We start from the raw sequence: 26,406 nt of genomic DNA, 5'->3' as shown, positions 1-26,406 counted from the left end.
TCTGACATTTCATTCTTCACCTTAACTATTGAGCCTTGGCCATTCATTGGATTTTCACAGTGCTTTGGAGTTAGAAGGGAGTTTTACAGATGAAAGATGAAAATCAAAATAAACTCCTTTATCAAGTAAACCTTGCAAGGGCATTCTGAATTTTACAATGCACAGGGAGTTGATTGTGATATAACATACAACACAGGAGGGTTGGAATAAACAATTTTTTCTCTATTGTTAGGGATGGCCATGCATAACTGACTTATGGCTCTGGTTTGCTCTGCCACTTGTTACGTGTGCAGTCATCCCTAACTCATACCAAAAACAGTTTATCATACTCCCATGTTGCATAGAACATATCAAATGTTCTCTCATTAAAAACTTTTCTGGGGAGACTGAATGTTAAAAGATGCTGGCAGTGCTTTAGTAAGCTTTCCCCAGAGCTTGGTCTCACTATGGAATCTGTGCTGACAGTGATCATGAGATGGTTCCTGATATCCTGCACAGCCACAGTCTGCTGGGCAGGAAACAGTCCTCATTGACAGCACATCGCAGGTGCAGTGCAGGCATCAAAGGCTGGCTTGTCAGAAAGACTGAGGGACTGCGGGGCCCTCTCCAAGTCAGGAGAGAATCAAGGGGTAGGACAGTGTGGGACAGTATCACTGCCCCTATGGTTTAACTCCTGCTGCTGCACTGAGGGCTTTGGTTCATCCACGATCAATTCTTGACCTTCTCTGAGCCCTAGATCTGTTTAAAAAACAGATAAGGCCATATGCCAGGTAGCTCCCTGGCCATCCTTGTCATAGATGTATCTGTAGTCTATAGTTGTCTTTGGTACAGATTTTATTCTGGAGCATTGTGTGGATGAAGCCCTCAGCTGTGTGTTCCCTTCTGGAAGGATGTTCCTTGTGGTTGGTGCATGTCTACAGCACAATCTAGTTTGGTTTTGCCCATTCTTCTGAAAAGACAATACATTTCTGCTACAAATGTAAATCCTTGGGTCACCAGCACACATTCTAGGTGGCAGCTGGAGTGAAGCCATGAGTCAGTCAGAGTAAAGTGCTGGAGTGCACTACTGAGCTTGGAGCTCCTGGGTGGTTCTTTGACCCCGCCATGAGCATCTCTGGTGGTAGGCTTTGGTTCCTGGTGTTCTGTGTCTTTGTTGGCCGGGGTGTTTGCTGCAGACTGACACACAGAGTGCTACACAGGTGTTGTCATGCCTGGAAAAATGGTGTTTGACAAGGGTGCTTTCCATCAAATGCACGGTCCCGCTGCACAGTCGTTCATATGGATGGCTGTTTTCCAGGCTACACCACCTTCCTACCTAATGGGAACATTTTGAGCCTAGGCCTTTATTTCAGCGTTATCTCACCCAAGCTGAGTATAACTGGTGAAAGTTCAATTATATGCAAAGTGACTATTAAAGCATCAGGGCTCATCTGGGGGTCTGCGCCTCCCCTCCAGTTTTCACTTACAATTGTGCTAAATCCCTTCATGCTGCAGAGAAATTGTACGTTCATCAGGTGGGGCATTGGAGGCCAGGGTGCAGATAACCACTTTTACTGCAGATGAGACATTGCAGTCCTGTTCTTAAGAACTGCCAGGCAGATTGGGAATCACGGTCACGGTTAATAGCAGCGAATTGCCAGCTCTTGATGGGTGGGTAGTCACTCCTTTCAGTGGTTGCCCCCTGGGGGAGAAGGTAGAAAAACAGAGGGAGGGAATTAGAGTGACTTTGCACAGTTGAGCAGGTTCATGCCGCTGGATCAGTGGCAAGCATTGGCAGGGCTCCACTCTGGGGAGGCTCACAACAACATCACAGTCTCATTTTTACCAATTGGTGTTGCTATAGCCAGTGGTGCACAGGGGGAGAGCAAAGACGAGGGGGGGAGCCAGGGGGGAGAATGAAAGCAAGAGTCTGGACTAAATTAAACAAACAAAAGTGCTTGTAAGTAGCATTTAACCCATAACCATTAGCCCAGTGCTGCTAATTGTACTAAACCATATATCTGAAGTTCAGTGTGTGATTAAAGAGTTGGCTCACAAACTCTCTGCATAACCTTAATTTTTTCAAGGTTCTTTGAGTGTAGAATGGCTTATAATAATGATTTTGACTAATACGATTTTTGACATGCAACTTTAATGCTTAACCTTAGTACAACTCCAGAGCATTTCATGTGTATTCAGCTGTAAAGAGTGATGATTTAAAGGGATAATATAAGAAAAAGGTCGTTCTAGAATGAACCTCTAACAAATTGCATAAAGGAAGCTTATTATTCCATGAGTAGAGAGATACGCAGCTTTTCTGATCATTTTTCTGCTTGGTTCAAGAAATTGTTGAGACATGATTGGGAAAAGAAACACAAAAAATGAAATAGAAAACTGCAAGCAGTGAACATTCTTTTGATGGTTATGATTTTGTTGCCACTAAAAATACTCCTCAGTAATGTGGTTGTTCATCTTTCCTCTTGTTTTGGGTGAAGAATTCGTTCCAATAAGAAAATGCTGTTATTGGTTGGAGGATTGCCTCCCGGACCTGACCGGCTACCCAGCAATTTGGTTCAGTATTATGATGATGAAAAGAAGACGTGGAAAATACTGACAAGTAAGTAGTTTATTTTTGTACAGTTGTCTTGATGAATTTAAAAACATGGTTAATCAAATTAGACACTTTATTGATTTGTTTCTCTTCAGAGATTTGTTTATGTATCACAAGGGGCTTCACAATGGAGCAATAAATTGAGATTGCAGAAGATGCTAATTTTATAATAGGATAGGCCTAAATTAACATTGGCTTAAAATCATTCCAGTAAGTTTTTTTTTTAAGTAAACTTGTAAGTCTTTCAAGCTGCAACATGAACCCATGCATATTTATGTATATATGAATAATATCTGGTTTAGGAAAAAAAAAAAGGCAGTTTTTTCAAGACATTTTTCTCAAGAGTCAGATCCCTGGTAAGCCGTAGTACTAGAGCACACCTTTGATTCTGTTTTGCATTTTCATTTCCTTCTTCCAGCTTTATCTGTTGTCCACAATCATTAAAGAAAGGTTTCCTCTGTACTACCCTGCGTCCATTGCTGACAGAAGCATTGGTGGAATATATCAGCTACAATAAACAGTGCATGGAGGCTGCTATCACAAAATTCTTTCCCACCTTCTTTTAATAGTGGATTGGTTTTAGAGTAAGTATTTTGCCTCGAGCATCGAGATTTGGAACTTATTGTTATGTTGGTTGTGATTCCCAGTCTGACTTGGTCATGGAATCAAATCATAGCTTCTTGAGTGCAGCAGGCTGTGTGTGCATTAGTCCCCTTGTGGCTAAACTGGCTGCATTGGTCAATAAAACTAAATTTTAACTGTCAAAATTGCCCAAAGCAATATAGATAAAATAATAAATGAGCAATTTTGATCCATAAATCAAAACCATACTTCTAAAACTGGACAACTGGTAAAACCTGGATTTCCTATTAGACCTGCTTTTTTTTTTTTTTTTTCCCAGTAAAATACATTTTACAGAATTTGTTTCTTCTCCCTTATCCACAGCACTATAGTGGCATACATCCACATTAATGTTACATGCACAGGTTAGGATGAAAAAAAATTTTAAATTGCTGTGATTCAGGACTTGAAATAATGCCCTTGCAGACTGATTTTTTTTTTCCCATGGTAGATATAGGAGCCTTTTACAAAGTGGTGCCACATAAAGACGGTTTACATGTAGATGACCTGGACTAATAGTTGAGGGTGTTGTGAAAGAATGACAATTAAAAAAGGTTATATGAAGTGTACATTATAAAAGTTTATAGCATCTGTGCTAGGGAATATATTATGCTTCACATTTCTCAGAATAATGAGTTACAATACCCACCTCTGTAAACTACTTCTAAGAAAATCCTGAAGATGGTAAGTCAGTGAAAAATCAATGATACTGCCTAAGGCAGAATTGTCCAGGTGTTTTTTTCATTTGCTGTGTCTAATCCAGTGGCTCAACAGGAGAGGCAGGAGGAATGGATCTCTTGCTTCAAGATCTGAACTCTCTACTGAATTAAAGTAGAAAGCTTTTTTTTCTGAGTCTTAACTAGCTGTAGATTGTCAGATTTTGTAAGAATGGAATTTATTCAGCTCTTAGTTATTTACATTGTGTTGCAGTCTCCAAGAATGTGGGAAACTAGGCAGAGGCAGGATACCTTAATGCTCTGGTTAAATGTCCACCTCTAGTGTTGGACCAGTTGTCTGTGGTGGTGTTGAGAGATGTTTAGGATAATTTTATGTAGAGAATTTAGTCTTTTCTGTGTTACCTTTAGAAATAGGGAAGAAAAGTTCTCTTTTCTTTATGGCAGTGCAGGTAACATTCTATATGTTGTTAAAAACAAGGCATCTGTTACAGTCTTGGCCAGCTGGGGTTCAAGTGCTTGCTGCTCAGCACTGGAAGCCCTGAAGGTCCCAGGATCTGTCCCAGTGCTGGCTCAGACAACAGCTGCCAAATATACAGCCCTCTCTTGACATGAGTAATCCTGTTCTTGCAAATCCTGCCAGAAAAGGATGCCCTCTTTGCCTGGGCTAAAGTTTGAAGAACAGAGAGGAGAACGCCTGTCTTTTCACACTGAAAAACACAAAATGTTAACAAGCATTATTTCTTGGAAAATGTTTTACTACTTACAAAATAGTAACAATAACAATTTAAAAAAACCCAAACCTGGTTGTAATAAGAGTTTCAAGTATCCCCTTTTTTTTCTAACTTAACAGAGAATGGGAGATAAGTCCAAGTACATCTTCTGTTCTTTCTGTGAAACATTGAAGAACTACAGCATAGGAGTGCAGAGACTTGAAGAACTGTGACTGAAAAGTCTTAGGGAAGACAAAAAACTGTACAAGCTTAAAATATAGTGGTAGTTCAGTGTAGCTGCGGTGTGGTGTCAACATACTGTGACATTTAGGGGGAGTGTAAATTTAAGGACATAGTTCTGTCTTTATTTGTCATGGTTTTTTTTTTTTTTTGCAATTTAGGAAGGAGTTTTATTTCTTTACCTTTTTACCTCTCTCTCAATCCACTGTTGTTTTATCAGAGATATACAATAAGCAGCAAAGGCAGAAAATTTTTTTTCTGTTTGTTTTTTTTCTTATTTAGGTAGTACTTTCAGTCCCAACGTTGCAGTTCATTCTCAACTTGTCAGTGCAAATGATGGGTTTGCTCCTTAGTGAATAGGGACAGAGCAAAAGCTATGTCCTGCTCATGAGGCTCTGTGATGGGAAGAATTTCAGTTCCTGTAGTCTGGTATTTCAAGATGTTCCATTTTATTATCGCCTTAGGTGTATTTGATTTTCTCCTGTTACAAAGTTTTTTCTTTAACCTTCTGTCTGCCAATAGGCTCCCCCACACACCAAGAAAATGCCACATTTTGCACTTAGAGGCTTACTGATCCAGTGTAAGTGTGCACAGAAAGTCCCCCTCCCTTCCTCCAAACCCATTTACATTCCTCATTTTCTGCTCTCAGTGCCAGTGGCATTTGGGGGTAGGGATGGTGGGAAAGGAGCAAATACTCAATCCTGGGTGCAGCGGCAGGGTCGTTGAGAAGGAGGTGGATGAGAGGAGCCTGAATCTCCTCTCTCCACTGAGAGGAGCCCCTGCAGTTACTCTCAGGGCTTGCAGACCCATTTGAGAGGGAGCTGCTTGCCTATTTCCTTTTGCCTTCTCAGCACGGAGAGTGGCTCACTTCTCAGCACTCAGTTGCTGAGGGCTCAGTTGCTCAGGGCTCTGTGTCCTGCCTTCTGTGATGCATAAGGAACAGGAGAAGATCAGCCACCAGGAACTACTGACTCCATGGCACTGCAGCTGGAGCTGTGAGGATGGGTGCAGGTGGAACAGCACGAGCTATCGAGTATGACAGCTCAGCAGAGGAGCAATCTCATTTTGTTCCCTAGACAAGACTAGATCTATTGGCAGGGGATCCTGCCCACCTCTCTCTGCCTGGATAGCCAAAGCACCAAATGCATCAGTACTAATGGGAGTAATTCGAAAGGTATCAGGAAAACAACTTGCCTTGTTCATAGACCCAGGAGAGGAGGGGAAGCATGCACCCATTTCCAATTTTTTAATGTCATCATCTATAGGCAAGAATGCTATGGCTCAGGGGATCGGTAGATTTTTCACAGTCTAGTATTACTGTGTATTTTTCCTATCTGGTATTTCTCAGAGAGTTATTGTTTATATGTTGACAACATAGAGGCAGAATAAAGAGGGGAAAAAAAGGAGTAAGTTAGTGGCATTCTACGAGCATTTTTTACCATCTAATTTTGTTTGATATGGGCACAATCCTAATCTGATATTATAAATAATATTATGCACATCATAATGTGCATGTTGGTGTTTAATTTGAAGCACTTATTGCACAGTTGTGCCTGAGAAAAGTCCAGGCTTTTATAGACTTTATGGCAAAGTACAGCAAATATCTTCACTGCATGGTTTCTTTTCAGGCTTCTCTAGCTGTGCACAAACACAGTTCACTTTTTAGCTGGTACTACATAGGTCACGTAGCAGCAACAGGCTACCATTCCCCAGTGACAGAAATGGAACAACTGATCTCCATCAGTTGTAGTTACTGAGGACTGTGTGACAGTCCTCAGTAACTGCAAAAGCTCTGCTCTGTTAGTGGATTTTCATTATTCCATGATATTTTGTAGTTTTCATAACTACTTACTGGATGTGGGGCTTTGGGGGAGGTCTCTGGGTCACCACCTCATACCCCACTGCTCAGAACCAGCCACTGCTGCTTGGGTTTTAATTACCAGTTATGGTCCTGCCAGGAGTCTAATTGTGTTTAATTCTAGAACTCCTTTGGTTGTTTGTTTTAACTGCAACGTTTAAGATTAATTAAACTTTAAGGAAGTGAAACAATGTTTTGTTTGTTAGAATTATTCTATAGTAATTGCAAAATCCAGAGCCTATAAAGATTTTTTGTGTTCAGAATTGCATAGCTTTCCCAAAAACCCTACTGCTAAGGCAATGATGTATTACTTTCACTTTCATTATATGTTTTTAATCAGAGCGTGACTTCACACTAGACAAAGCGATGCTTTATGCATGGTCTCCCTTGTTTTTTGCTAAAATCTTTTGACATGATTAATTTTACTTTAATGCTTTTGTCTTGTTGTAATGGTAAGGATGATGGGTATAAACCAGGGCAAAAAAAATACATGCTTTTCTGTCATAATGCTTCTAAGCATTTAAAAATATATTAAATGAAAGAAAAAAGTATCACAAGAGAATGATCTAACTGGAATTAAATTTCTTGCTATGTGAACAGAGAATGCAAGAAATAAATAAAAATGATGCAGTCATTGTTTTAGGTGAGGTTCTTTTGTGTTTTTTTCTATAGCAATTTATCCATCTGTCTGATTGGAAGTGATGACTAGAAGAGAAATTGGGTCTTATAGGTTTCTAGATATACAGCGATTCCTTACTTCAATCTAAAATTCCTTTTTCTCTGAAGCACAAAAGGTAAAATGTTGGAAACATTACTGAACTCTTACATGGCATGTTCCATCCATGTGAAGCTGCAGCTGCAGCAGATACTGTTTTCATATCAATACTTTGTTTTTTAATAAGATGTGAATTGTAAAATTGCTTAACCTCCCTAGTTCACCACATCATGTGGGTGAACCATGGAGAGAATTCAGTGAACTTCACAATAATGCCAAAAATACGTATGGGCCATAATGCTTAGGGATTGCACTAGGTTTGGATTTAAATCCAGCATAAAAGCCAACATCATTGTCCAATGAGAACTGTCTCATATTTTTTTGGGAAAGACAGGGAAATGTCCAGAAAGTTGACATATTGGAGAATTTTGTCAGGATGATCAGCATCTCTTTTCAGGTTTCTTCTTCTCCTAGTTATTCCTTAGTCTTTTTTCCTGTTTGTCTTGGCCTTCCTGCCCTTTGCTAGGTATGTTTAAGTCAGCTGTGTTTAGTCCATGTGTAAAGACAAACAATGAAGCAGGCACCTCAATTTCCTTCCCAATCCCTCTCCTTCCAGCAGCAATCATGTTGAAGAGTTGTCATCTTCATCTGATTCCCTGACCATATTGAGCAGTCAGAAACCTTTCCATCCTTGATGCTCTGAAAAAGGCATTCCATCTTTTCCTTCCTTCCCCAGGCTGGCAGGGGACTGCGGGTAGTCTGGTCTGAATACAACATATGTTATTCTGTCATTTTGACTTTTTAAATTTCCCTTGAATATGTTCTGTGACAATGCAGCAGTCCTCCATCTTCAGTAACAATATTTTTGCACGTTAGCCAGCATTTAGGCATACTGATGGTTCTCAAAACCATTTGAACATCATTGTTTATGTTCTTTATCCAAAGGGAAGTCAAGTGAAAGGAAGGTAGAATGGTTTACTTCAAAGTCAGCAATAGAGAACCCAGGTCACTCCACTCCCCAGCCTGCATTGTTTCTGCTGGAATAGGTCATATTTCTTTCTCCCATGTTTTCTTTGGCAGTTCTTTGGTGCTCAGTTGTATCAGCCTTTCCTATACTGAATGATACTTTGTCTTTCCTGAGGAAATTAGTAACAAAACTCATGTTCCTCTTTTTCTGAAATGTCTTTGGAGTCTCTGAGGACTTCTCAATCCTTCATGTGTTGGAGTGTTTTATCCAGTTTTCTATTTTCCAGGTTGGCTACTTATAAGACAAACAGTATGATTATAGCTCACGTCAGAGGTTCTTGGAAGAAATTTTCAAAGGCTTAAGTGTCAGCTAGAGTACTACTAGATGCCTAGCACATATTTGTACTTTTGGAAATGTGGTGTCTTTCAAGTAAATACATTCAATCACTGTAAAGCTTTAACTTTTTTGAAGAATTATATTAGAAGCGAAGGTTTTCTCCTTCAATTTACCCCTAAACAGTTGGTAACTGAATAAAAGAAGTCGTGTTTGCAAAAAATGTATGAAATGAGATGGACAGGTTGTCTTGATAAATGCTTGTTCTAATTTCTTCCTCCTCCTCCTTTTTTTTTTTTTTTTTTTTGTAGTTGTGAGAACAGTGCACACTTATGTTAGTCAAAAAATGTGTCTTGATGAGCACTTCTTGGCAGCCCTGATAAATTTCATCTCTCTTACTCCATTTATCCAGCAGTTGGGGATGCTGCAGCTTCTGCTTCAGTGCTGTGTCAAGGATGGTTTCAGCGCCGCATTGAAAAGCTTGAGCAAGCATTAGCATATTGCTAAGCCAGTAGTCTTTATATTACCCACTAGACAGGTTTAATAAATGTGGTAGATGTATGTTAGTTGTACATGTACACATATGCACATGCTTCTGTGCATCTTCCTTAAAGAAACACATGGATTGCACTGAAAGCTAATTTTAAAACATAAATTCCATCTATATTTTTCATTCTTAGACCCTTTTAAAATGTTCAGAAGCAGGAAGATACTGTCACAAAGGAAGAAAGATTCACACACAGAAAACTTGGCTGATTGGTATGACTATCCAACTTTAAGCCTGGATTTAGGAGATTAATTCAAGGTGGTCATACACACTGCCAATAAACCACATGTTTTACACCTACAGGGAAGTAAGAATATAGAAGTGAGAAACAGAAATACAGTGGAGAGTATTTTTCTACGTGTGACACAGCAGAGGTTAACCACAACTCCCATTCTGAGGATGATGAGTGGGAGTTCAACTGTGCAAGTGCCATTAATGGCACACGCCTGCGTGTCTAAGAGCAAGACAGAAGTTTGAGAATGAGTAAAACATAGCGGGTGAAAGCATAGCAGGTTCTCACAATGATTGCTTTATTTATGTGTTAAATATTATTTTCTTCTGCACTGCCATTTGAAATAACTTTCAAGAAATGTCAGCCCTCTTTGAGCAGCACATTTTTGTTTTTGATTACAATGTTGTCAGCTTCTCCATTTACACAAGTGTTACTTGATTGTTTCTTCTATTCCCTGTGCCTTACTTGCAAATGGGGTGTGTTGTAAATTCTGGATAGCTTTCTATTCCTGTGTTCCCAGAGCCTACACATCTTGCTGTGGTGTATCTTTGAAACAACTCTTTTCAATGTGTTCAGTCTGTTTGTGCTAAACCTCTCAACAGTCTTTCAGCTTCTCTTGGCTACTGTCTGTCTTTTGTTATGAACTTGTAAACACCCACCTGTCTGGAAACCAGGCTGTTAATTTCCTCTTGCATATACAAAGATGCCTGAAGCTACCTACTCATCTTCATCCTCAAAAATTATATTGGCAAACAGTTACTTCCAGGGAGAGTCCATAAGTGTTACCTGAATGTTCCCTGCCTGTCCTCAGCCAGGACCCTTTGTTGTTGAAAACCTGAGTGGGATGAGAGAAAAGGGTACAACCCCCTTCCAAAACGCTGAGGAGAGCCCCTTCCTCAGGCAGGGCACTGAGGCAGTGGAGAGCTGAGTGAGAAGGCAGCAGGTGTAAGACAGATGAGTTACCCCATGATCAGTGCCATTTTCGCAGCAGATGCTGATGTCAGGCTGCTGTGGGGACATCTTACAAAGGTGCTGGCTCATGGAGATGCCACTCCTTGCTACATCCTTGCAAGGGCATCAGAACCTTTGACTCAAAGCCTTCGTCCTGGATCACAAAGCTTACATTTTTTCAAGTAATCTTTCAACTTGAGTTACATATCTTTACAGATGGCTTGAGGATGACAGTTCCATTTTGCAGCAACTTCTACTGTTTAGTTCCAAGGCAAATTAAAAAAATATATTAAATGTTTTGTCAAAACCATAGTCACATGAGAATGTACCTTCTCTTCTCAACATCTCTTGTGGAAGAGGGTTGCAGTTAGAGCACAATTTTTTAGCTCGTGAATTCTTCATGTATGTCCCAAGGGGGTATTTCACAGGTCCACCAAAGAAAGTTTTGTCAAGCTTTGCAAGGCTAACTGCAAACCAGAAACTGCCTAGCTACAAATGACAAGTTGCTATGACTTCACCAGTCATAGATAGGTGGGCTTAATGCTACCCTAGAGGCTCCACAACATTTTGAGTCCATCTCAGCCTGTGGGCATTCTCTGCTATTTACACACATCTGGTCCAGTAGGAACTGGGAGCTGCCTTGTCCTGTTTTCTGTCCAAAGCAAGTGTCCCACCTGGCTAGATACAGATCTCAGTAAAGTCACACCATTTCTACATCGCCAAAATGTTCTCACCAGACCTGTTTGTGTAGGTCCTTCAATACCATATGGCCATTGTCTCTAAAAAAATCAACCATCTGGAATAACTTTAACACAAAATTATATGTTACTGTGCAAATTTCAGTGCTCCTTGCAAACATTGCTTTCTGGGTTTTAGTTAATTCCAGGTAAAATGTGTGTGTTTATTTTTACCTACTTGCTCTGGGATTTATGTGGCATTAATGGGAGCTAGGTACGCATGGAGATGAAAATGAAATCAGGTGTGTTTCTAGATTCTTACTTTGGAAAGCATTCCCTTTTTCAGTGGCTAATGTGGCATTTATGTAAAATGGGTTGAAAACAGGATGGCAGAACTCTTCTAGCTGGGTAAAATGTAACAATAAAAAACTCTCATTGAAATCCTCCAATTTCTTTGAGAGATTGATACATTTTATGAATTTTCTCCTCTCAAACATTATTAAAAGGCAGTTTCCTTCTCAGAAGTGTTTTGTACACAATTATTTGCAATACAGATTTTTGAAGCCTGCCTTAGCTTTCTCCATTTTTCTAAGTGCTTTAGTGGTAAGAAGTGAACATTTTGCATCCTCGACTTTATTTGCTGTTGTATGTTCTTACTGTGTTGTAGAGGCTCATTGTTTATAGGAAGTCATTCTCTTTTCAATTTTCCTCTATTTCCTCACAGCTTAAGTTCTTTTCTCCCTTCCCATCCCTTTCCCCTTCCCTAGTGCCCCCCCTACTCCCCCCTACCTTCCCCCCATTTAAGACAGAAATAAAATGTATTACATACTTGAGACGGGTTTTCCTGAGCTTTTTGTCTCATACCAGGTGTTGTATGAGCTACTGCTTTGATTTAACTGAATGCTGGAGTATCTGCAGGAACAGACTAATGTCTTTACAGGGATGGTTTTGGTATGTTGTTTTGTCATATTTATATATTGTGATTCTCTTCCCAAATGGGGATTGTGCTACTATACAGGGTATGCAACTGCAGAATGACTATTCACACCGAGAAAAAAAGTGTTAACAAATTGAATAGTAATGAATTAACCTGCAGAAAAAGCATTTTGCCCTAGTACACAGAAACCCTGCATAACTAGAGCATATAATTTTAAATGAAGCAGGCTCTAGGAATGCCTCAATGGATGTGATGTCGACAGTAGCTCATAATTCATGGATATGAATTATGGCTGAATATCAGGAAAAAACTTCCTGACATTGAGATCTATTAGGTTGTGGAATAATCTCCCATGGGAAATGGTCCCATTGCTTACAATCAGACTGAGCACTGGGAAAGGGACAAATCCTGGCCTGGCCTCAATCTTTTAGGGCAAATTAATTAATTGCTTTAACATATGCCTTCCCATCAGTCTAGACAAGTGGTCTCTTCTGGTATTTGCCAGGCAGGAGCAACAAAGGCAGCTGTAGTATCAGCTGCCCTTCCTTGCCCACAGCTGTGCTGCCTCTGCTTGTGAATAGATCACCCCAGGCTGAAAAAAAGGGGTGCCTTTGAGCCCCTCCAGAGCAGTTCTGGAGAATTACTCTGATGGCTTCTTGGGGGCTGAGTGTGAAATAAACTGGGCTGTGTTTTTGCCATGGAATGGTGGCTGGTTTCCTGCTGCAGTGCCCTGGACTAACCTGGATGTGAGGGCTTTGGTGGGTGAGCAAGCCCAGCACCCCGGCTGTTTGGCATGAGAGATCCCACTCAGGATCCTTAGGACCACAAAGGGAATAGGAATCTTGCCACAGAGCAAACATCTGTTTTCCATGAAGTGGGTAAGCTACCCGAGCGTTCCCTGGGCTCAGCAAACACTCAGAGCGGCCAGTGGCTGATGCGAGCCTGTCGTTTGCAGCAACAAATTATCTGTGACTGAATCATCTTAAAAATTCCCATTTTATTACAAGTAGATAATGTATTTAATGCACACGATTTAGCTTTAATTTGGAGGGGGGGAAGTCTTCAACTCTTGAGATGGCTGTGACTAAAACTATTAAATGAACCTTGTTTCCTTGTGAGCAGAAACTGCAAGTAAATGCAAGTGATGGTTCTGCAGTGATGACATTTACGGGTATGAGTAGGCCAATGCTTTGAGTTCTGATTATTCCATATATATATATATATATATATATATATATATATATATATATATACACACACAGACACACACACACATATATATATGTATATATGCACATATGTAGATTGAAAAAAAGGTTTGACTCCCAAACCTACTAGAAGATGGTAAATGTTCCTCCTAGGCTAAGAAGCAAAGGAAAAATTGAGAGAGAAATGTGCTTGCATCACTTTGAGGTGGGGAGGCTTGGCAAATTATGTTGTTAGAAATCATTAAAATATATTTAAATAGAATTACCATGATGAGGGATGTATGAGCCATGTTTCTTCTCTTCTTCTCCCTCCCCCCCCCAAGTTTTACATGCAGAATAACAAAGTGTGTGGCTCCAATCTGTACTCAACAGCAGCTGCTTGCTTGCTGGTCAAGAATTGCGGCTCCTGTGTGTGCACGGCCTTAACCAACATACACACCATATGTAAAAGATACTTTTCTGATTGAAGTGACATGAAAGGAATGTCAAAGAGCTGCAGGATCAGAAAGAAAGAACCACATTTGGTTTTTTTCTTGATTATAGACTAACAAAATATAAGTCCAATTAAAAAGACGTCTTCTGCCCTCATGCATATGAAAGGCATTGTGCAGGCATAACTGAGGCAGAATTTGACTCCCAAATTAACTCATTTGCTGGATGCAAAACTGAAAGAAAATCCTTATGTCCAGTTTATAAGTGTATATAATGAAAAAAAAAAACTGCAACAGCAGAAAAATGTATTCATATTATATCTCTAATTCAGCAATGTATTAATCACACTGATGTTCAGCAGCCTGTTTAAATACATGCTTAAGTACTTTACTAAGTACTGCCTGTAAACAGCTCTATATGATGGTGCATTAACATAGGACAGAGTTTATCTATAGACTCTCTCCAGAGGACTGCAATTATTTTAAGTGTCGTGGCAGCCAGTAGCACAGAGCTGGATGATCTGTGGTGTCCAAATCCCAGCCTTCTGGCTAGCCCCCATGCAGCCCTTGTCTCCCAGCTGCATTACCACTAATGTCCACACCAGCTCGTTTAAACTTTGTTTTATTCAGCAGAATCACCACTGCTGGAATCAGCTGGGCATTTACTGGCTCCCATTAACTTCAGCTCCAGGAAAGAGAGACATGTTCAGAGCAGAGATGTCCTGTGTAAGGGTTTATCCAACACTCAAGCCTCCGGCTGAAGTCCTGTTAATGTGCAGGATGTTTTAGGGGTTTTCTGCACCAGGACATATTTCACCCAGCAAGATTGGAGCCACTGTCCTTTTTTTTGTGAGCTCCCATGCTGTCTCTAGCACTGTTCCAAGAAATGATCACTTCAGCACTCAGAAATTTGATTTTTCTTAACTGCAATCAATAAAGCCCTGACATAGCATCCGTTTTCCTGAAGCCATGATTTGGCTTCACTCCAGCAGCTTTATTTTAGCAGCCTGGCTTTTCCTCAGAGAGGCAAGGCTGCCATGGAAAGGGGTTCCCCTCCAGGTAAAGCACTGGTGCCCTCCTGAAGTAGTTGCAGTCACTTCAGGGCTTTCATTTGAAACTTTCAGTATTGGAAAATAATTCATTTCATTGGAGAAAATAATGGAGGGAAAAGTGTTCTGGCTTCACATGGCACAAAGCAGTGCTGTTCAATGGGAATGAAGCTACATCTTGACACCATGGTTTTTTACTCTTCTTCTGAAGTCCCTAATTATCTTTTAGCAGTATGCAAAAAATGTTCTTGAGGGCTCTGTGTTTCCCCTGAGGTTCAGAGGTTTTGCAGCATGAGGCTTCAGTGGCTGCTGGAGTGGCCTAGGAGTGCAAAGCCAGGCATGGGAATCTCTTCCTCTTCACAAAAGCAAGGCTGTAAAAGTAGCACCAAAGTGGGGAATGAATGATTACACACCAGTTTTGGGTGTCAGGAGCCCTACAGAGGGTGCAGCTGAGGCTGAGGACTGACTGGTTTTGGTTGGTTGGGTTGGACAATGAGGGCAGACACCAGAGCTGCTGAGTCCACAGCTGGAATTCTTTTTGGGTGGCCTCCAGAGGCTGATGCAAAAATGTCAGGTAAGTGTAGCAGGGAAAAAAAAACCAACCACACAAGGAAAGGAGAGTCTGGGCTATTAGAGGTAAGCAAAGAGAATGGTGTGGACCAAATTCATATCACTCTGTGAAAACTATGGGTGAAATGTATTAAGAATTTAATGTCTGTTCTACTTACAAATGATTTGTGGTTATCCAGTAGAGCAACTCACAGACAGATACTAAAAACTAGGAAAAAATATTCAATTTACCCATTTTTAGTCATTTATATATGTCTTTTAATGCATTTTTTTTCCTGCCACTGGTGGATACAGTACCTACTGAGCTGGAGCCCTTGACCTGGTCCGTCTGGGACCTTTAAAACAAAGGAGAACTCAAGAGCACACTGGTTTGGGCTAGGTCAGTAACACGAAGTTAGTTCACTTATCACCACACCACACCATAACAATTTTGGTACTCACAGTTCTACCCTGGGACTGTCCCCTCAGAGCACAACAATAATGCTGCCCTTTGTCATGGGCCCAAATAAAGCGCAACTGAGTAGCTAATTCTGATTACTGCAGGGAACTTGCTGCAGAGTTACATTAGCTGTGTTGCCAACAACTTTATCTCTGATCTTGCACATTTAGTATATTAAGACAAAGCTGTGTGATTCAACTGATTGTTTTCAAATGGGAGGTTTTGATCTTATGGTTGAAAATTAAAAGACAATTGAAAGCAAATTGAGGAAAGTAAATTGAAGGGGCATCAAGCATATGTAGTGTCTTGAATATAGTGTTGTGGCTTGTAATTTTTGAAAATGTTTTGGGTTATCAGCACTTGTAGTGTAGAGAAAAAATAACTAAGCCTTTGTGGTAATGTGATTTGAAGGCAAAAATTTTGTAAATGTGCTTAGTATTCATTTTTCTCAAAACTATGTTCATGTACCCTGGTGCTGCAATAGGAATGAATTTATTTGTGAAGATCCAGTGAAATGGATCTCAGCAAGTATCCCAAACAGGTTTTGCAGTTGTTCAGATGTTCCACATATTGCAGAACACCAAAAAATACTTTATATCAGAAAACAAAATAAATCAGAGGAGTTACCATTTGAAGCTTACATACAGCTGATCATGTGGAGCTGTCTTTGCAGACTTAATGGCTAAGGTTTGACTTTAAGGACTCTACAGAATTTTAACAAAGTTATTTCTGCAATAAATATTCCATACTGCTTCTTGGGATATGTACAGTCAGTGCAAAATTTCTGAGTTTTAGTACTGTATAAATAGGGTACACTGGCATAAAGAGTATGTTGCTTTCATCAGCTCATTTTGCATGTGGTTGTTATTCTTGTCACCTGTGGAAGTTTATTGAGTCTGGAATTTTTGTAATTCTGTTGTGGCCAAAGGATTGCAAGAGATCCAGTAGATCTGCTTTTCCCCGAGGTAGCATCCAGCCGTTGAGCCACAATGCCTGCTAGTGCTGTGTTCCTAAGTGGTTACAAATGGAAGGTAAAATGTGCTCATTTAAACAATGTAATCAGTGTTTAAGGTAGTTTAAGCTAGTGGCTTCTTCTAATTGTAAAAGGCTAGGAGCAATTACCACAGCCCAGCTGATAAGTGGTGACTTCCTCAAGCACAGTGCTACACCAAAGCAATAGTGTTGATCATCAGTTCGTGCTCTGTAGTATGAACCAAAAGTGTTTGTATCAGTGGTAACCTAATTTGTGTAAAAACACATTTATTTTAGCCAGATGTGGATCAGCAGTCTCCATATTAATATATATGATCAAATGCTCTGCACTTGGGATTATATTCTGTCTATTAATTTATATAAAGACTTCAAACTCCTTAGGCAGGATCAGTCTGTGTTAATTTCCAGGAGTGATGCACTGCACATTTTATCAGCATTTTTGCAATGAATTAAAAAAACTACAGCTCAAATGCACATAAATGCACATTATTATTTTATTTCCTTTGCGTTTCTTTTTCTGTCACATTTTTTACATCTGCTTCTCTTTGTGAAAGTCCAAATTCATCGGGAATGAAAGTTAAATTGAGTTTTCACCTGCAGGGTATGTGACAGGACACACTGTTGGGCAGGCACATATCAGTCTGCCTGTGCTCCTCTCCCAGTTCAGAACTCAAGTGCAATCCTGTCAAATCCAAGTGCTGCACTGCCACTTGGGTATACCCCTGCATGTGGCTCTTTCAAGGTGGTTTTTGAGACACTTGCAGGGAAATCTGCCCAGTATTGTCTGTGACAGACTGCAAAATTCAAGTTGTTCCATTGCTGGAGTAAAGAGGAGAACAGAGGGTGTGGTTACCCCTGGCTGTACTGCTGCCCTGTGTTGGGAGCATCCCCAGCAGCTGCTCTCAGGCAGTCTTCCTCTGCTGAGCAGGAGGACTTTCCCCATTCATACCACACAAGGAAAAGAAAAGACTGACTTCAAAATCATCCTGGCTTTTTGCTCTCCTTCTCTTGGAGAAGGCCATGGAGAAGGAGTCTGCAGGAGCTTACAAGGCCAGGCCAGGTCATGAGAGGGTACTGTGCACGGGATCTCGGGTGTTGTTATTTTTGTGGGAAGCTGGAAGAAGCTGGATGTTGGGAGGGAGTGTTTGGTTGTATTTTCTATACAGATTTAATATAAGTATTGTTATTGGGATGGATGGTGCCTTCAGAGGGACAATTCTTCTTGTAAGCTGTTAGGGAAGAGTGAGAGAAGGCATAATTCAGCAGTGGTGGGAATGCAGGTAAATACAAGTCCCTTCACTCCTTCCTGGATGGACTAGACATGCTTCAGCTTCATCATGCCTTCTCCAAAAGATCATTCTTTGGGAAGATGAGAAGAGAGCTGTAATCTGGCCACCATTATGCAGTTCATTTGGAGACTAACTGAGTAAAGAACTGTCTTCCCGTTGGAAAGGACTGACTCTTTTAGAAAGGATTTTATTTTCCTTTAATTCTCTAGTTATCTTTTTTTGTGTCATAGTTTCCTCACATTCTCTTTCCTCTTCCTTACCCCTGTAATGAGGAAGCATGCTCTTTGCTAAGCAAGCATGTTGTTTTTACCCAGCTTCCAGATCATTATTAAGAGAGAGAGGGAGAGAGATTTGGCGGTGTACTGGTGGGGACGGGAACTGTGCCTGCTGCGTTTCACCGGGACTGGCGCGTGGAGTAGAAAAGCAGATGTGTGTGGACTGCCAGGGAAAATCGCTGACTGATCCTTGCGCAGTCTGGGTTCGAGGAGCTGAGACAAGACGAGGCCAAGCAGGTATGACTGCTACCCGTGCCAAAGCCTGAGCACCTGCCGTGCCCATTGCAGGCAGCGGGGGCTCCGCATCCGTCAGGATCGATGCACCGAGCATTCCCGGGGGTTTGTGTTGATTTCTTCCCTTTCACGCCGAACACGAGGAACAAGCAGAAGTTAACTGCTTGGGAGGAAGCTGGCTATGCCCTGTTTTGTGCTGCGTTTCACCTCTTTTGTTTTTTGGTTGGCTGCAAAACCTGAAGGCAAAAGATGACTGAAACGCCTCTCCCCGGGGAGGGGGAGCCGGGCACGCCGCACCCCATCTAGCGGCTCAGCCTCGCACTGCCGGCGGGAGGGAAATGCGGCAGCAGCGGGAGGAAGAGGAGGAGGAGGAGGAGGAAGAGGAGGAGGGCTCCTGCAACTCCGGCCATGGGCTTCGTGGACTTCGGACTCCGCGACACCTGCGTGGGTGATGCGGAGATGCTGAAGCAGCAGGAGGGTGTTAGCTGTCTGTCAGAGCTGGGGTGAAGCACACGCGAGGGGCTCGCACCCAGCTTGGAAAGAGTGTTAGACAGACGGCGATACTAAGCCCTCTGGAGTTAAGAAATGTGAGAATTAAGCTGCCTCTGCAACCTTAATTCGGCCTCTGTTTGCATAAGCACTGAGATAAAATCTCCAATGATATCACACACTATTCTTTGTCACACATCAGTGCACAGAAAGGACTGTGCTGAATTTCTGCTCACAGCATTTCTCCTCTGGTGTTCAGCAAGTAGATCCTGTCTGTCACATGCTTCTGAAATACTCTTCAGAAGATGGAATTTTTTCACAAGGTTTTCTTCACAGACTTCACAACAGCAGAGGCAAACTGCTTCATGGGCATTCATTGTGGTATTTTTGTACCATCCTCTTTGTGAGGAGCGTGTTCTATCATTGTTCCCATTTTGCAGATGAGGAACAGAGGTGCAATTAAAGTAAAAGGTGTCCTTTATTTTGGGGTGCCTATTTCAAGACCCCTCAGACCATGCTTTCCAGATGGCCTCTCCCACCTATTTCTATTACAGCAGTGAGCACAGAGTGCTCCTGCCTATCAGGCACAGGCATCAAATCAGGCTCTGAAAATGAAGCACAGATAATCAGTGTTCTCAGAACAGGAGAAATGAGTAGCTGAAGAAAACAAACAGCTTAAACTAAAATGAAAATATACTTTCTTCTTTCAGAACCATTTTTTGCTAGATTCTTGCTCTGAAAGGCCTCACTGGGGGGTTCTGGATTGCCTGGGCTGTAAGAGGGACAGGGCCACAGCAACCCTGGGTTAAACCCATTTCAATGGTTTGGTATTACGTGCTGAGGTTGTAGTTTCACAACCATTACAAGCTGATCCAAACTGGTGCTGCTGTTAATACATCAGTCTTTCCCTTCTTCTCATGGCCTCGCACTCCCGCTCCCTCCAATTTGTGTGGCCTGTCAGGAAAGCCTAGTGGGGAACAGATCAGGGTTAAATGCAATGCACCTTAAAAAAATAATGTGTTTTCTTGATTGTTTATTTCTTGGCTTCATGTGTGCAATGGCCATCACAAAGAATGATGGATCCTGAGACAAGAAGGGGCTGAAGTGTTTTTTGCAGTGGCAGTTTCCACAGACCTCTGGTGTGCATGGCACTGGACATTCAGGAAGGTTCTCCTGGGAACCAGGGGCTGTAAACATGACTGGGTTCCACCCAGATGCCCTGACAGCAGAGGAATGTGACAACTGCAGGACTTAGAGTTCTGGATCAGTATGTGCTGCTGTGTTTGCAGATTTTGCTGTCTCTTCCTTCAGACCCAGTACTTTTGCTGTGTCCCCTCTGACCTGTCCTGATCCATCCCTGCCCTTTTCAGTTTCATTCCTTCTTCAGTTCAGTCTCCACCAGAACCTGGTCCAAGCTGTGTTTACTAGCACAGTGAGTCCCAGTTTCATTCTCAGTCCTTGCTTTCCTTCACCTAACTAACTGAAAATTATACCTTCCTGAACAATTCTCTTTGCAAAATAAATGTCTTCAACACAAGATGCAAGCTATTTGAGGATACTTAAATGTATTATTATATTATAAAATACACAGTTAGGCATATTTTAAGCCTTTGGGACTGATCACAACAGCTTTACTTTAGTCTACTGTCTGTGTTGAATCTGGAAGTGCCAGCATGGCCAGTGTTTTGAATTAACATGATCTTTCATCCTGTTTGTCAGTAGCCCAAATCCATGCACTAGTGTGTGATTTATGAATTATTTGTGATTCCATGTGAATGTGGTTCCGCCCTTGAATTTTGACACCTCTTAATTTAAATAGCAGCCACTTGTCCTATGATACTCAGCTTGATATTCAGTTTTGAGAAAGGTGATTTTTGGTCTGTTTCCTGACTGGATGCTTTCTAAATCTACAAAAGGTTTTTGAAAACACAGGGGTATAAGTACTTATATGGAGTGAATTTTTGGGATTGTTATGAGTAGGCATCACAACACATTTTTCACAACTGTTTTTTTATGAAAATATTAAATAGTACTGTTTTCATACAAAGCAGAAGAAAATTAATGTAAATTTAGTCCACATCTATTAATGGATTTTTTCAGCCATACATTCTTATTTTGTGTTCAGTGTATAGATTTACAAAGTAAATCTGTACAAATTTTATGTAAGTGTGTGGTTTTGCGGCCTAGCTCATTTCCTGCCCTGAATTTTAAAATTTTCCGTGGGTCTGTCTCTCCCTTCCTTAGAAGCTCAGCTGTGGAGAGAGGTCTAGGAGAGAAACATTTCTGCCTTGTTTCTGTTGGAGAAACCAGTCTTTGATGTTACCTAATTTATGTGGTTCAATTCCTGTGCTCCCTTTTGTATTTATATTTGTCTAGCTACTGATAGACAAATGTGGACAGTCCTGCTTCTGCTTGCTGGGCGTGATGGAAGTTAGGCATGTTGGAGTTCCAGGCTTTTCTTCAGATACCCATATGAAGTATGTATCTTCTGGGAAAGGAAGATTTTTTCCAGGTGATAGATATTGGAAAGATCCTTCCACCATCTTTTGCTTTAGGTCTAGTGCTTTAGGTATAGGGTGGACTTTCTGGTAAACAAAACCTTTCATTTGCAAATATTGAAGTATTTAAAATGAAAGCTTGAAAAATGTGTAGCAGTGAATTTTAGCAGTGAATTCCATTTCATCTGTTATGAGTGAACTTAGGTGTATCAAAACTGCTTTTTTAATATGGTGAAATATGGGTATATCCTTCCTCCATGTAGAGTTTTCCAAATGGAAAATCACATTTTTATTTCCCTGGAATGACTTCGAGAGTTAGTGGGAAGAAACAAAACCCTAAATAACCCTAAAACAGTATGTCAGTCAAGAGCAGAGAGCAGAGTAGGAAGTAGAGAGACTGAGAGAGAAGACTGTGGAAGACTTGGGGCGTTAGGGGCCAAGTAAGATATTGCTGCGTGTGACGAATGCCTTTAAAGACATGGATCCCCAAGGAGCATCAACAGGATCCAGCCAGTAAAACACAAAGAGGGGCTCTGATTGTTCTGAGCTTGGAAGGCTGCCTTCAGAGGAGACCACGAGAATGTGTGCATCTCAAGGTCAGGTAGGAATTGTGTCATAAATGAATACAACCGGTCACAAGCAGTTGGGCATTAACACACCATTCCTGGTTACACTCTTCTGCCCTGTGGCAGTGTTGGAGAAGGGAATGCATGTCCTTGAGCTGACATCTTGGAGAATCTGAAAACCCCCGCTGGGACAAAATAGTATTTCTTTCCAGAGCTTTCTGGCAACTCTGCTGTGGTTTTCTCCCATCAGGGACTATTCATCATTTCGTCCATGAGAAGCTTTTGTTGTGCAAAATGTCACATCATGAGACTGTTATGATGTGACGAGATGTCATTTCCCAGGAATACATGTTGGGCTCCACTTCAGCGATTGTGAACCTAGGCCTGAGTAGGTACACAAGATATTCTAATGGGGAGTAATCATCACTGAGGCAGCATTGCATAACTCATGGTGGTGGACAAGTGTCTCTTGATAAATGCTCTGTGGAAATCTGTGGGGCATCTGGATGGTGAGGGGCAACCTTCAGAAGGTAGGTGGGTAAGCAGGGATTAATAAAACAAGGAAAATTGTCACTTTGAGCCTTTCCACAGGACCATGCATTACATCCTCTGCTCCAAGTTGTGCCAAGATTTTTGGTGTATTCACTTATATGAGCTTCTCAGACCTGCATCAGCAGCTCAGCTGCACAGTCATTCCCACGGGGAAGGCAGCAGGGGAGCACAACAGAGTGTGCATAGGTTTTCTATGCACTTCATGCGGAAGATTGTGTCAGGTTTTTGATACAGGAATATCAGTTTTTAAGGTGGGAGTGCAGTATTTATCTACCTTATTTAAACACTGTTGATCCAAGTAGACAGCTTTATTCAAATGAAATCCAAATGGGTGCTTGCAGCTTCGAAAATGTATGGATAAAATTTGTCCATGCAAGCTGCCAAATGTGTATGTTGCTGAAAACCCAATAAAACATTCTCCCATAGGATGAATTTCACCGGCGGAAACAGGTCTGTACTCAGAACTTGTGTCCAAGTAACTTTAAAGCAATTTATCTCAGGAGAGACCTGAGCATGCCAACTATTCCTGATATTATGTTTGCCTGATCTGGTGTGTGAGCATGAATTTAAGTGTCTTATTTTAGATGCTTACTAAAACAACTAAACCAAGGAACTCCCTGACCTCTGGAAAAACCTGGCTGGTGTTACTCCAGAGAATGTATAAAAGAATAACTCTTGACATTTGAATGAAAAAAAAAATTCATTAAGAAATATCTTCACAATGAGAAATACTGTAATTAATATGAAATATCATTCACTGTGTTGTGAATGGGCGTTGATCTGCTCAGATAACTCTTCCTTGGTGCTTATGTTATCCTGTAGCCTCAGTAGAAGTATGGACAGTATCCTAGATGGACTCAGCAGCTCTGTGCCCATCCTACTTGTGATGGCTTGAATGAAGTTACCACAAAGCTGGCATGGGAAGGAGGAGGTGGTGAGGTTTCCAGCTGAGCTGATGATGCTCTCAGTGGTGCAGCTGGACCAGAGCTGTATCAGTTATATTCCCTCAAAGGTGACTTTGAGGCACAGTGCTTCATCATAAGACTTTCGGCTTATGGTAACTGCTGTTGGATGGTCCCAGCCTTCCCCCAGTGAGTTGAGCTCAGACTCAAGGCTGGCATTGGTATGTTACTGGAAAAAACATTTCGCATGTTCTTCCTTGAATTTGAAGTGACAAAATGCAGTTTGGCCAGGAATATTAACAGGGGTCTTTTCCATCTATGTTGATCATTCTCTTAACTTTCTTTCATTGTCTTTTGAGCAGAAAATACCAGTGGATGAATATCTGATGCCTTTAAAGACAGTGCAAAACTACCACCACATTCACGGAGGCTAGAATTTCATACTTGTTGTGGTCAGTCTTTCCCCACAGTTATTAAATAACAAACAATCGAAGAGAACAATTCACAGAGGAATCGTAGTGTTTATTTATATAACCTCCTTGGTGAGAAATAACAAGTAACATTCTGTAATAAATGCATAGTCTTTCTGCAAATGATGTATGAAACACAGAAAGGTGAAGAGTATCTGATATTTTGTTCTCAGGAAATAATTGGACCAGCTGTGGTCTGCCCAGCATTTTGCTGATAGGGTTGGGAATGAAATGAATATTTTGTCTCTGCATGAATATTGTGTCTCTGCCATGAGCAAATCACGGTCTCCTAAAGTGAGTCTGTAGGTGCCTTCTGTACTGGAAAGAGACATCTCTCATTACACTGCCCTCTTCAGACCTGTGAAAATAACCAGTTTTCAAGAAGCTGTAGTTGAATATTATGTAGTCAACAGGATAGGCTGTTAATATTGTGGAAGGTCATTATTGAATCCATATGTCCTCTGATAATGACATCTTTGTTCTGGAAACACACTCTTCTCTTGCATCATCTGCACAGGTCATTAGAGACGCTGAGCATGACTTCTTGGTGTGTACTGAGTCTTGAAGGGGCTATGCTCAAAATGTGCAGCAGTTGAAGAAGAGATTTCTTGGCTTTCCTTACAGTACCTCCTGTATCTCAAGCAGCTAACTGCTTCAGGGCAGTGAATCTATGGTGTTGGATTTGTTGTTGTGGTTTGGTTTTGGGGTTTTTTTTTGGTTGGTTAGGGGTTGGGGGGTTTTTTGGTGGGGTTTTTTTTTTTTTTTTTTTGGTTGATTTTTTTTGTTGTTGTTGGTTTGGTTTTGGGTTTGGGTTTTTGGGGGTTTTTTTGAGTAGAGGAATCAAGAAGAATTTCTGGAAGGAGTTTTTAGCAGAGCAGGGGAATTGGTATAGCCTGATCGCAGATTTCAGATCTCCTGGGACCTGAGCTCATTCTCCTTCTGTCTTGAGAAGTGCTATTCTAGTTTTCCCTTTTTCCCTGGTAGTTAGTGTTGAAGTGACAATAGACAGGGAAAGGTGTAAGGAGGAGGAGGAACTGATGACCCTTTGATTAATTTGTGGAGAACAACCAGATGCTGTTTCCTAAATGTGCAATAATTGGCAAAAACTAAGCAAAACTGGGCAAGACAAAGAGCACACACTGATGCTTGTTAGGTGTGTGAGGTTTATCATGGAGGTGCCTTTGAAGCATCATTGCATCTGATTGACCTCACAGGCTTCGTAGTTGAGAGTGTTTAATTTCATGAGCATTTGGCTATAACCTGTAGTCTCTGATTTTGAAAGTAGGTCCCAGAACATTGTCTGGTACTTTTTATTAGCTGAGCTTTGGCATATGTGAGGAATTTCTTTGTGGGATATCTATTGTAATATTCAGTGCTGCTTTGTCTTCCTCCTCATCTGTATCTGAAGAGCAGCTGATTGTCACCTCCTGCACAGTGTCACTGATGTTTGTGTAGTGGAGTATTTCTTAGTAAACACCACTGCAGTCTTGGACTCCACTGCCTTCCAGATCATTCTCAAGTATAAATCTTCCATTTGGTTTTGACCTGGACAGCTTTGCATGTTCCATATCTGTACCTGAGAAATTTCCTCCCACCTTACCTGGTGTCTCCTAACAACCACACATCAAATGCCTGAGAAGGAGGCTGGTGGCAGTGCTGTCTTCAGCAGGGCTGTTTGCACTTGTTTGTGCTCTTGGTGCAGGAAAGCATGGGCATCCTGAGCTTTGTGAGGGGCAGGGACTTAGGAGAGGTGGTTTCTGCCCACTCCAACTGCTCTATTTATATCTGTCTATCTCACATATTTCCTTGGCACCTATCACCTTGGCGTGTTCCTCAGATGACCATGGCTTTTTTTTATCTTCTTCTCCTTTTAATGGTGTTTTCGCCTTCTTTTTAAATTGGTCTTTAATAAAGTTAAGAATTTTTGCAGAGGGTTTTATAAACATGTGTTATTAAATTTTAAATCTGTTTTGAAAGTGCCTCTATCCTACTCCCTCCTAGTAAAGTGACCTTTTTAAATGGAGGGAAGTGGGTTTAGATGACAGTCATGATAAATGCGGTCATGTTCACTCAATAAAATAAGGCCCAGTGCATTTGAGGATAAATCAGTGAAATGTACAGCCCCACCTGTCTGTCTCCATCATTCATTTCCACTGTCACTTTCACAGTGGCTGATGGATCACAGTTGCTGTAAAATTAGACAGCCTTTAATCTCATTTCATCCTGATTAGCTTCTCCTTACCCTTTCCCTCTAACTCACTGACTGACACGCTAAAAACTCATGCAGGGCTGTGTTTGAGCATGGCGTACAAACTTCTCTTCAAATACCCTTTTTGTGGGGCAGGCAGGTGTTCCAATGAGTTGAGATTAAAAAATGAGAAGATGG

General features: G+C 41.2%; 1 protein-coding gene across 1 annotated transcript in view; it reads left to right on the top strand.

Annotated features, from left to right (window-relative positions):
• KLHL14 (kelch like family member 14) overlaps positions 1–26,406 on the top strand; it is a 56,345-nt gene that overhangs the window by 12,200 nt on the left and 17,739 nt on the right. The window contains exon 2 of the mRNA XM_041477740.1: positions 2,475–2,596. Within this exon, the coding sequence (XP_041333674.1) occupies positions 2,475–2,596 (122 nt within the window). The remainder of the gene's footprint in view (positions 1–2,474; positions 2,597–26,406) is intronic.

Source organism: Pyrgilauda ruficollis, unplaced genomic scaffold (assembly GCF_017590135.1).
Source record: "Pyrgilauda ruficollis isolate IOZ18807 unplaced genomic scaffold, ASM1759013v1 scaffold41, whole genome shotgun sequence".
NCBI lineage: Eukaryota > Metazoa > Chordata > Aves > Passeriformes > Passeridae > Pyrgilauda > Pyrgilauda ruficollis.
This window is presented reverse-complemented; position numbering and strand designations above follow the sequence as displayed.